Source organism: Piliocolobus tephrosceles, chromosome 11, assembly GCF_002776525.5.
Source record: "Piliocolobus tephrosceles isolate RC106 chromosome 11, ASM277652v3, whole genome shotgun sequence".
NCBI classification, from domain to species: domain Eukaryota; kingdom Metazoa; phylum Chordata; class Mammalia; order Primates; family Cercopithecidae; genus Piliocolobus; species Piliocolobus tephrosceles.
In genome coordinates, this window is record NC_045444.1 from 87,195,265 (window position 1) to 87,207,473 (window position 12,209).

Here is a 12,209-nt window from a genome sequence, read left to right on the forward strand (position 1 = left end):
TGTCACCAGGCTGGAGTGCAGTGGCACGATCTTGGTTCATTGCAACCTCTGCCTCCCAGGTTCAAGCAGTTCTCCTGCCTCAGCCTCCTGAGCAGCTGGGACTGCACGTGCGTGCCACCGCACCCAGCTAATTTTTGTATTTTTAGTAGAGACGGGGTTTCACCTTGTTGGCCAGGCTGGTCTGGATCTCTTGACCTCGTGATCCACCCGCCTCGGCCACCCAGAGTGCTGGGATTACAGGCCTGAGCCACCACGCCCGGTAGATTCACCAAATGTTCTATCACTCATATGGTAAAACTGTAATGTAACTACCATATTAAATAACAAGTATTCATATAAACTCTAGGAAAGATTGAATAAAATCTGTTTACTTAACATTCTTTGGAAGGAGCTCAAGTGATTCTCTCCTTAGTTTAATTGTAGATGGGATGGGATGGATCCATTTGGGTATCTCTGCCCTAGCTTAGTTTAACATTATGCTTGAAAAAACTTGGGCTTGAATACTTCTTCCTAGGTAGTAGCCTCTTTGCAATGATAAGGTCTGTTTGTCCCTGTTCCTAGTTCTGCCTACAATCTAGTCTCTCACCTAAATTTCAGAATCAGAATGAGACTTATCAGGATGTCATTTTAAAAATATATATACACACAATCATTATTCATATTACTATTACTTTATTGCTTTTTAGATGACTTACCTGTAATTTTTTTTTTCTTCCACAGTCCTTTGTTCCCAATTTCTGCTCTGTCACTTTCCTCTCTTGGCAATGAACTTGGCTGACACAGGCAGGGGGCAGGGCCAGGGAGTGAAATTCCAGAGCAGAAAGAACGAAGTCAGATATCTCAAAATATCATCCTGCCCCATTTAATCTGGGCCCTTTCTCCACGTGGATGCCCTTTTCTAAACAGCGCCCGCACTGGGCTGCGAGGCCCCTGCCTGCCTCCACTGGTTGGGCAGGGCAGATACACCTTTCTCCACCCGAGGACTGCCGTTTTCAGATAATCTGGCTAAAGCAATATTCCCTCCAGTTTAGGCATTCTTGGATTGCCTTTATGATTTGTGCTGTTTTGCCATACCACATATAATTTTTACTTAATGCTTTTGTGTAAAGCAACTTTTTCTTTTTATTTTTTATTGTGGTAAAATTCACATAACATAAAATTCACCATTTTCCTGCCCCTCCCCCCAATTCACCATTTTAAAGTATATAATTCCGTAGCTTTTAGTACATATACAGTGTTGTGGTACCGTTACCACTACAGTTCCAAAACATTTTTCATCACCACAAAGGGAAGCCCTATTAAGTAATAACTCCCTCCTCCCATCCCCTGAATCCTATTTCTATGAAGTTGTCTATTCTGGATATTTTCTATAAGTGGAATCATAAACGTGGTCCTTTGTGTCCGGCATCTTTCACTTATGTTTTCTCCATTACTGCTGCCTTTTGTGTTTTTTTCCTTGTATTTTGACTCCCTTATTTCCTTTTATATATATATTCTTGCCTATCTTTAGAAAATTTTATGTCACATCCATTATAACTTAAATATTTACTTAATCTGTATTAAATACAGGATTCTTAAAATACAAAGGAACACTGCTCAAAATAAATGTCATTTTTTTTTGGAGACATAGTCTCACTCTGTTGCCCAGGCTGGAGAGCAGTGGCATGATTACAGCTCCCTGCAACCTCTGCCTCCCGGGTTCAAGTGATTCTCCTGCCTCAACATTCCAAGTAGCTGGGATTACAGGCACGCGTCACCATTCCCAGCTAATTTTTGTATTTTTAGTAGAGACCAGGTTTCATTGTGTTGGTCAGGCTGGTCTCCAACTGCTAGGCCCAAGTGATCCGCCCATCTCAGCCTCCCAAAGTGCTGGGATTACAGGTGTGAGCCACTGTGCCTGGCCCGAAATGTCATTTCTAAGCTTAGTGTCTAATGATGTTTTGTGCTGTTTTGCTGATTTAATAAATAAAGCCACATACTGACATGAAATAGTGGTTTAGTAATCCCTTGTCTACTCCTGAAAGCTGAAGGCTGAGGAAGGACATGCACATTCTCTCACAGGCGTCACATGAAAAATCTTCCCCATCCTGTAGGACTTACAAGGTCGCCTTAGATGCCCAAATGGATGGTACATTCCAGGTGGAAGTTTGCAGATTGTAGGGAACAGTGTCACCACCTTTGTTGTGTATCTGCGACACCTTATATAATCTTTTGTGCACATATATTGGAGGGTGCTGCATACCAATCTAGATCAGGATCCAAATCAGACACTAGCGCAGGAAAGCAGCAGCTGGCCAGGAGGTGGCAGCAACAGTTCAGCTCAAGGCAACTGCTGCTGGGCAGAATGAAGGTCCAGAGTGGCCAAGTCTTCCTGATCTTTCAGGGGCACAGGAAATCTGGATTTTTAATGTGTGGTGTTAAAATATACATATATGATCATATATAAAACATACATATATAGGTGTTTCTGCACAGTTCCTGGCTTATAACTCCCCTAGCCCTTGTTACAGTCTTTTGGGTGTGTTAAGCCTCAGGGACAGGCCTCAAGAAAGAATCTCTCAGAGTTCTCCTGCCCTTCTTTCACCAGTGCCAAGGCAAAAATCCTAATCTTCTCCCTCCCTTTTCTTTTTTATTTAGAGACAGGATCTTGCTCTGTCACCCAGGCTGGAGTGCAGTGGTGTGATCATAGCTTACTGCAGCTTCGAACTCCTGGGCTCAAGTGACCCTCCCTCCTCAGTTTCCTGGGTAACTGGGACTACAGGCACCTGCCACCACCCACCCCCTACTAATTTTTTCGAATTAAAATTTTTACTTTTGTAAAGACGGGGTTTTGCTACACTGCATAGGCTGGTCTTGCGCTCCTGAGCTCAGGGAATCCTCCTGCCTTGGCCTCCCAAAGTGCTGGGATTACAGGCGTGAGCCATCGCACCCGGCCTTATTTTTATTTTTTTGAGACAAGAGTCTCACTCTGTCACCCAGGCTGGAGTGCAGTGGCACGATCTCTGCTCACTACAACCTCTGCCTCCCAGGTTGAAGCACTTCTCCTGCCTCAGCCTCCCAAGTAGCTGGGATTATAGGTGCTCGCCACAATGCCCAGCTAATTTTGTATTTTTAGTAGAGACAGGGTTTTACCATGTTGGCCAGGGTAGTCTAGAACTCCTGACCTCAAGTGATCCACCTGCCTCAGCCTCCCAACGTGCTGGGATTACAGGCATGAGCCACCGTGCCAGGCAAATGCTGCCATTTTAAGGCCTACACTTTGGGTAGCAAAGGTAAAGATGTTGACCCTAAATACTTGAGAAGCCTGGAGCCAGTGATAAATATAAAAATTGTTACAAAAATTTAGGAATGAGCTTTGTATTGTACTCATGTTTCAAGTTATATTTTCCATAGCATCAGTCTTTTCAAATTTGCTTTATTCAACACATTAAGGATGCTATAACTTATGCTATTAAAACCTCATAGGCTGGGTGAGGTGGCTCACACCTGTTAATCCCAGCACTTTGGGAGACCCAAGTGGGTGGGTCACTTGAGCCCAGAAGTTCAAGACCAGCCTAGGCAACATGGTGAAACCCCATCTCTACAGAAAAAGAAAAGAAAAAAAAAAAAGCTGGGTGTGGTGTGTGCCTCCTGTAGTACCAGCTACTCAGGAGGATAAGGTGGGTGGATCACTTGAGCCCAGGAAGTCAAGGCTGCAGTGAGCTGAGATGGCACCACTGCACTCTAGCCTGGATGACAAGAGACCCTGTCTCAAAAACAAACACTTAACAGACATTTCGTATTTCACCTTCATATCCTCACAACTAATGCCTTTTGTGTAGTAAGTGTTCAAATTTAGGCTATTCAGGATTATGATGGAAGAGTAATTTCACCTCACAGAATGTAAAAAGTACATTCTGAACAATGCTACTGCCTCCACATTTGAATTAGCTGGAACAAAAAGAGTAAACTTCTAAAGTTAGTCATTTTGTTTAAAAGTTAGGCAAAATCTATTAATCAGCCCCCAAACCAACTGACCTTTTATTTTGAGACAGGGTCTCACTCTGTTACCCACCAGGCTAGAGTGCGGTGGCATGATCACAGCTCACTGCAGCCTCAGCTTTCCTGGGCTCAGATGATCGATCCACCTAAGCCTTCTGAGTAGCTGGGACTACATGGTGGGTGCCACCACGCCTGGCTAATTTTTTGTATTTTTAGTAGAGACAGGGTTTCGCCATGTTAACCAGGCTGGTCTTGAACTCCTGGTCTCAAGATTGGCCTGCCTTGGCCTCCCAAAGTGCTGTGATTACAGGTGTGAGCTACTGCACCTGTTTACACTGATGAATGAAGTGATCAGTGTTATGTTCACTTCATATGAGTGAAGTGATCATGTATTAAAATAACAAATGATGCTAAGAAAGTCCAGTTTCTGGACTACTGTGAGAACTAATTTAGCAGTCCTTTCACAATAAATACAGCACTGTGGCAAATTTATAAACAATAAATGTTTGACATCTCCTGTGCCTTTTTTTTTTTTTGTAATTTTATTAAGAGTACCCAGAAAACCTTTCAAGGTTTCGGTAGGTCTGTTCAATCTTGCCAGAAGCAAGTTAACACAGTAGAAGAAATTAGAGCCTTAGCAGTCAAGACATAACTGCTAGAGCCTGAGGGACACCCATGCGGACACAAGTCAACAAACAGCATACGATAATATGCCAAGATCTTCACCAGATCTGTAAGATGCACTCATAAAACTTCTTTTGAAGAACTTAAAAATATATTTAGTAAAAAAGCAGCACTACAAATTTACAAAGTGATTCTATCCAAATTGGCTTTTTATTTATTAATAATAAAGTCTACTGACAGATACTGCTTGCAAATAGTACAGACACAAAAATTATAAAAATAAACCAGCAGATATTTAGGGCAAATGCAAAAATTTGCACGTTAGGTCATTATAAACTAGATATCTTAAGCAAAAAAAGCAAGGTGCAAAACCAGCAAGTATGATATATTATCAATTGTGTTTTTAAAAGGAGACAGATACTTTTACATATGCATAGGCTATATCTGGAAGAATACTTAAGAAAATGCTATTAGTGGTTGCCTAAAGAACTGGGTGGATCAGGGAGTGGGCAGGAAACTCACTGAATATCCTGTGGTACTATTAAAACAATTTTTTAAATCACATTCACGTACACATTTGTTTAAACATTTTGACTAGAGGTTATATTTAAGACTAAGCCCTTGGCCAAGCGCAGTGGCTCACCCCTGATCCCAGCACTTTGGGAGGCCGAGGTGGGATCACTTGAGTTCAGGAATTCGAGACCAGCTTGGCCAATATGGTGAAACCCCATCTCTGCTAAAAATACAAAAATTAGCCAGGCATGGTGGCGTGTGCCTGTAGTCCTAGCACAGGAGGCTGAGGCACAAGAATCGCTTGAACTTGGGAGGCAGAGGCTGCAGTGAGCTTAGATCACACCACTGCGCTCTAGACTGGGTGACAGTGCAATTCCATCTAAAAAAAAAAAAAAAAAAGACTAAGCCCATGGACTTAACATAAAATTACTTTTTTAAAAAATGCCTTTAAAAAAATTAAAAAAGACAAGGTCTTACTCTGCACCTGTACTGGAGTGCAGTGGCACAATCATAGCTCACTGTAATCTTGAACCCCTGGGTTCAAGTGATCCTCCTGCCTCAGCCTCCACAGCGGCTAGGACTATAGGCATGGGCCACCATGCCCGGATGATTTTTTAAATTTTTTGTAGAGACAAGGTCTCACTATGTTGCCCAGGCTGTTCTTAAACTCTGGGCTCCAGAGATCCTCCTGCCTTGGCCTCCTAAAGTGTTGAGTTTACAGGCATAAGCCATTATGCCTAGCCAAAATTACTTAATTATATACCACAAGAAAAGTTATTTAAAAATTCCAAGGATTTTTGGAAATATTTTCATGAAAGAGGTTTACAAGATAAGAAATGAGTGAGAAATGCTGATGTAGTACATATTTTATTGCAGTGATATTTTCAGGAAGAACTTCATTTCCAAGTGTCAGATATTTCAGGGAGTATGTGACAACTGTAAGCTGACAACAGTAGCCAAGGTGAGCCTTTTTTTCTTTCCTAAGAAAAAAATCTCGTGCAAATATTTAAGAGGCTTGAAATCATCATTTTAAGGAAAAAACTGAAATATCTTACAGTGAGTTTTAGGTCTACGTGACAGAGGAATCAAGGTTAAATTTACAGCCAACCACTAATATGCTACTCACCTGCATGTTATTCAGGAAAAGAAAAATATGTCAATATACAAGAATAATGAAATGTTTTATTTTTTGTGTCTTGAAAACAATTACTAAAATGTAATTCAGGATTTTATTTCTCTAGCCTGGCTTCTCACTGGTATCATGAAGGTCATGGCACAGACATTAACTGTTCCAAATATATGACGTATTGTTCTGTGCTTTCTAGGCTGGGTAGATACCCTATATACTCTTTGTTTTTCCCACTATCCCAACTGAATAGTAGTATAATATATTCCCTCCCCTGCCCCCACCAAGTACATAGCCTCAATCCAAAAGGAGAAGGCTGGATCACCCACCTCTTCCCAATCTATACCTTTTAAGTTGTTTTAGAAACAGTAAGAGATGACCTGCCTTCTCCATTACGCTCGTTGGTTCTGACACACAGAATAGCAAACAAAGCCAATTTACGTGATGCCCATGTCTTTATACTTCCACACTCTGGAACAAACACACTTGCAAACAATCAGCTCGGGGAGTTGTTAAAAGGCCCTCAAAAAATTCAGAATATCTCTAAGTATAAAATATTTCAAAAACATCCAGTTCCAAATAGTCCCTGAGCACACTGTTCATTCCAGCAAGAAGTCTCCAGAGAGGTAATGAATGAAAGGCACATTTTCTCCAACTTGAGGACCGCTGCATAGTACTAGACGGTACCAGCCAGGCTGATCAAAAGTTCTAATTGAGGACATCCCCCACCCCTTCCCAAATTTAAATCTTGTACGCTGGAAAAATAATTTAATGTCAGATGTAAACACAACACTTTCAACTAGAGGAGTGGCAGCTGGGGTACAACCCTTCCATGGGAGGTTCAAGAATAAAGGAAAGCTTCAAGCCTCCTCTTCTTCCTTTTCCAAGAAATCAGTCAATGTTCCATTATCAACAGGAATTAATAAATACTCTACTCCATCAGTTCCCTGAAAGATTTAAGAATACCTGTACGTTAGTCATTCATAAGAGGTATATGAACTCTTCTATTGTAGAGGCTAAAGAAAAAATGAATTTATTTCTTTGATGTAATATTTTTATTATATAAGTATAAAAATTAAGGCAAAAGGGCACATAGTCATATATACTTAAATATATGGAGTTATAGTGGAAAAGACAACTAATTAGAGGGTGGGTAGGTGGGTATTTATTTTTTTCATTGTGCTTTAGATCATTTTTCACTTTCCTGCCCTGTCCAGAATCTAACACTATTGATGTCTCTATCCTTTCTTCCTCCTTTCAACAAGATCCTTCCCTTTGGCTTTTCAATATTTAATACATTTAAGTATGTCCAATTTTTCAGTAACCCTCACTAGACATCTTCATTCCTCTCCATCTATCACATTATCTCTGCACTTCTCCAGGCAAGTTGGCTATGATGGCAGTCTCCATTTCCACACCTCATTCAACACAGTTCAACTGAGCTACTGCTCCCATTATCACATCGTTTGCTTAGACCATCAGGAATTTTATATTCCTAAATCTCACAGACATTCTCAGTCTTCATCTTTTTGGCGTCTCAGCAGCATCTGACACTGCTGACTGTTTTCTCTGCATTAAAACATGCTTCTCTTGGCTTCTGTGACATCACATCCTGGTTTTCTTCCTAGTTCTCTGGCTGTTTCTCTCACCTTATCCTTTACTTGGCTTGTTAAATGTCAGACTTCTGGCCTTATCTCCTAGCTCTCTATTCTCACTAAATGTCCTCCCTTTAGGTAGTACCCCCAATGCCTGCTTTCAGTTATAACCTAAATACATAAGAATCATAATCATCTCTCTCCAACCCAGATCTTTCCTCTGGTTTCTTGTCCTAGGTATCCAACTGCATAGTTGACATTTCCATCTGGAAATCTCAAAGGAACCTCAAACAGAGTTGTCTAAACTGATTAAGATCATGAACTCATCATCTGTCTCCCTAAAATGTTGCTCTTTCTGTGTGTGTGTGTTTTGTTCTTTTTGAAATAGGGTTTCACTCTTGCCCAAGCTGGAGTGCAGTGGTGTGATCATGGCTTACTGCAGCCTTCACCTCCCAGGCTCAAGTGATCCTCCCACCTCAGCCTCCTGGGCAGCTGGGACTACAGGTGTGTGCCACCACAACCAGCTCTTTTTTTTTCCCCCCATAGACAGGGTCTCGCTGTGTTGCCAGGCTGGTCTCAAACTCCTGGGCTCAAATGATCCACCCACCTTGGCCTCCCAAAGTGCTGGGATCACAGGCGTGAGCCACCACGTCTGGCCTCCTAGTCTTCCTTTAGATCTCAGCTCAGTGGTCTCTTCTGATATCTATCCATAAATAGGTCAAATCCACCTATTTAAATAAATTCTCTCAGAACTATGTACTTTCTAATCATAGGACTTCCTTACAGTTAAAATTTTATGTATGTGATTATTTGACTAATGTCCATCTCCCCCATTAGACTTTAAGCTCTATAAGAAAAGCAATCAAGTTTTTGCTTACTACTGTATCCTAATACTTAGTGCAATATCTATGCAGTTAGTACTCAATAAATATAGACCAAATTAATGAATGAGCAATAGGGAAAAAACCAAAGAACAGAATTATTTGACTCACACCATGTTTCTAATTGCCTATTACTCTGGACTAGAACATAGGAGGAGTTTTCTGCTCTGCTCTGCTCTGAAGCAGGCTACTTCTACCATGGCTCTTTCTACAAACTCAAATGGCATATCCCCTACATGAATCTGCGACCCAACGCGGGATGTCAGTTTCAAAATCAGATCTGACTCAAAGGTATACTTGTCCTTAAGTAAATGATATAGACTATTCCTGGCATACAATGCTACAACAGTGGAATCTTACCTTCTTTGTTCTTATAAGCTTGTGGTCCCTAAATTCAGTTAACTGGGCCCGGAGTGTCAGCTCACTATTGACGAGGAATGCCTCCCGACACTGCTGGTAAAAATCTTGAAAAGAGAGGCCTGGCAAGTTCAAAAGGATATGAACATAAGTCAGCACTTAAGACATGACCCAGTATACAAACACCCATACAAAAGAACACAGAATAAAAGTGCTATTTGCATGTTATCCCAGAGCAGTGAACAAGTATTGATAGGACTTTTAAAGAAGGAACAAGTAAGTCATGAGAGCAGAACAGTTATTAAAATGTTGAAATCATTTCTGCCAAAGGGAAGACAATCTCCTAAGATGCCTAGAATATGAAAAATATGTAATTGGCAGATACACATCCATAGTTAGCACAGAACATTTTTAAAGTAAGCTGGGTGTGTCTTTCAATTTGTGTTGGCAAACACCTTGCTCAGCAGTGGATCTGTAGAGCTGCTTGAAAATTTGCTATGTGGCAGACATACCCATCATAAGTGACCACTTACTCACTGCTGTGAAAAACTACACTGCTGTCATTAAATTCCAGAGAAAGGAAATGTATGGGGTAAAACAAAAATTACACAATTGAATGTCATAAATATTGGATACCAGTGTAAGAAGGGTTATCCTGGTTGTCCAGCTGGTACTTTATTAGTAGCCTGAAAATTCCCCTAAAAACAAAAAACAAAAAACAAGAATTTAAATCCAAAATGTTAACATCAAAAGGTAACAACTAATAGTAATACACAAAGAAAATGTCAAATACTTGGCCTATCTGCATTATCTTCTGTGCCTCCAAGGAATATCATATCCTTGCCTACTTAAACAGAAAGCTTTTTTATTTCTTCTAAAGAAAAATATAGGCTGAGTGTAGTGCCTCACACCTATAATCTCAGCACTTTGGGAGACTGAGGTGGGAGAACTGCTTGAGCCCAGGAATTTGAGACCACCCTGGGCAACACAGTGAGACTCTGTCTCTATAAAAAATTTAAAAATCAGCCAGGCATAGTGGAATGCGCCCATGGTCTCAGCAACTCGGGAGGCTGAGGTGCAAAGATCACTTGAGCCTGGGAGCTTGAGGCTGTACTTGAGCAACAGACACCCTGTCTCAAAACAAATATGAAAATATTTTTTTCTTACTTTTTAGGTTAGCCTTGGTAGAAAAGTTGGAATACAGAATAACATCTAAAGAGAAAAATATCAATCCAATATCCATTAACACTTGGTATTGAGATCATATGGGGTATGCTGTTGTCTCAAATCTTTGTGGAATGAAGCGGGTGGAAATACCATAAATTCATACATTTATATACTGCATATACCACTTTATACCTTGCTTCTTCACTTTTTGATTTTTCCCATGTCTTTAAAACTTCTCCTAAACAAGTTTTTCTTTTTTTCCATCTGTAAGAAGAACTTAAGGAAGTTTTAACAGCTGCTTATCTACCATGTACCATAAACTTACCATTTCCCTATTGGTTTGGATGTTTACATTATTTCTTTTTTTTTTTTTTTTTTTTTTTGGTTGAGACGGAGTCTCACTCTGTTGCCTAGGCTGGAGTGCAGTGGCCGGATCTCAGCTCACTGCAAGCTCCGCCTCCCAGGTTCACGCCATTCTCCTGCCTCAGCCTCCGAAGTAGCTGGGACTACAGGCGCCCGCCACCTTGCCCGGCTAATTTTTTGAATTTTTTTTTTTCAGTAGAGACGGGGTTTCACTGTGTTAGCCAGGATGGTCTCGATCTCCTGACCTCTTGATCTGCCCGTCTCGGCCTCCCAAAGTGCTGGGATTACAGGCTTGAGCCACCGCGCCCGGCCGTTTACATTATTTCTAATTTTAGATTAAAAATAACTCTTAATGGGTGATTGGATACAGAAAAAATAATTCTGCACTAAATAAAACTGTACCTATTTCTTCATATTCTGAATTATTTCCATAGGAGAGTGAACCAGGTAGAATTATGGGGTTGGAAGCCATGTTACACAAACTAAGACTCCCATTAATCCTTGGGGATGCCAAAAATTCAAAACTTATATGCATTTTCATTTTTATGCAGGTCCAGAAAACAATGACTATAATCATATTTTGGATCATCTCAATGAACACTTTTTTTTTTCAGACAGGATCTCGCTCTGTTGCCCAGGTTGGAGTGCAGTGGTGCAATCTTGGCTTACTGCCATCTTGGCCTCCCAGGTTCAAGCGATTTTCATGCCTCAGACTCCTGAGTAGTTGGGATTACAGGTGGACACTACCACACCGAGCTAAATTTTTATATTTTTAGTAGAGATGAGGTTTTACCATGTTGGCCAGGCTGGTCTTGAACTCCTGGCCTCCAGTGATCCACCTACTTTCAGCCTCCCAAAGTGCTAGGATTATAGGAGTGAGCCACTGCATCCCGCCCTCAATGACTACTTTAGTAGTAGGTACTACTGCTAACTCCAGAGCTGAATTTTGGTTAAACTTTTTATTCAATCACCAAGTAAAGTCTAAATGATAACTGGAGTTTGCAGAATCAAGCACAATTTCAAAATAGTTCAAATAAGAAAATGTTGAGGTCAGCACACAGACACTGAGGCATGCCAAAATAAAAAATACTTGCATTAGACTGGGCATGGTGGCTCATGCCTGTAATCCCAGCACTTTGGGGGTCAAGGTGGGTGGATTACTTGAGGTCAAGAGTTCAAGACCAGCCTGCCCAACATGGTGAAACTCCATCTCTACTAAAAATACAAAAATTAGCCAGGTGTGGTGGTGCATACCTCTAGTCCCAGCTACTTGTAGGACACTGAGGCATGAAAATTCCTTAAAACCCGGAGAGGGAGGTTGCAATGAGCCAGGATCTCGCCACTGCACTCCATTTGTCGCTTTGGCGACACCATGAGACTCCATCTCAAAAAAAAGCTTGCATTAGAGTAGCCATTGCCATATTTAATGTTGTGAGTTCTCACAATGCGTGGACCCTCAACTTTACACACAATAACTTCCAACAGTCCTTCAGCAGTTAAGGACTTTTATTATTAGTAATAACAAAACTGAATGAAGACTTTGTCCCCAATTCCATCAAAAAATTTCATTAGATAACCATTTAATGCCTATTTCAATTTTTA

At 40.9% G+C, this 12,209-nt stretch overlaps 1 protein-coding gene across 2 annotated transcripts in view; it reads right to left on the bottom strand.

Annotated features, from left to right (window-relative positions):
* Positions 1-4,789: 4,789 nt before the first annotated feature.
* The window catches only part of ORC2 (origin recognition complex subunit 2), a 62,194-nt gene continuing 54,774 nt past the window's right edge, over positions 4,790-12,209 (bottom strand). Inside the window, exons 16-18 of one of the 2 annotated variants that reach the window (XM_023218632.3) lie at positions 9,714-9,775; positions 9,081-9,199; positions 4,790-7,191 (exon numbers count right to left, since the gene is read on the bottom strand). In XM_023218632.3, coding sequence (XP_023074400.1) covers positions 7,105-7,191; positions 9,081-9,199; positions 9,714-9,775 — 268 coding nt within the window. In that variant the 3' untranslated portion in view covers positions 4,790-7,104. The remainder of the gene's footprint in view (positions 7,192-9,080; positions 9,200-9,713; positions 9,776-12,209) is intronic. The other variant, XM_023218638.3, reaches the window with a different exon arrangement.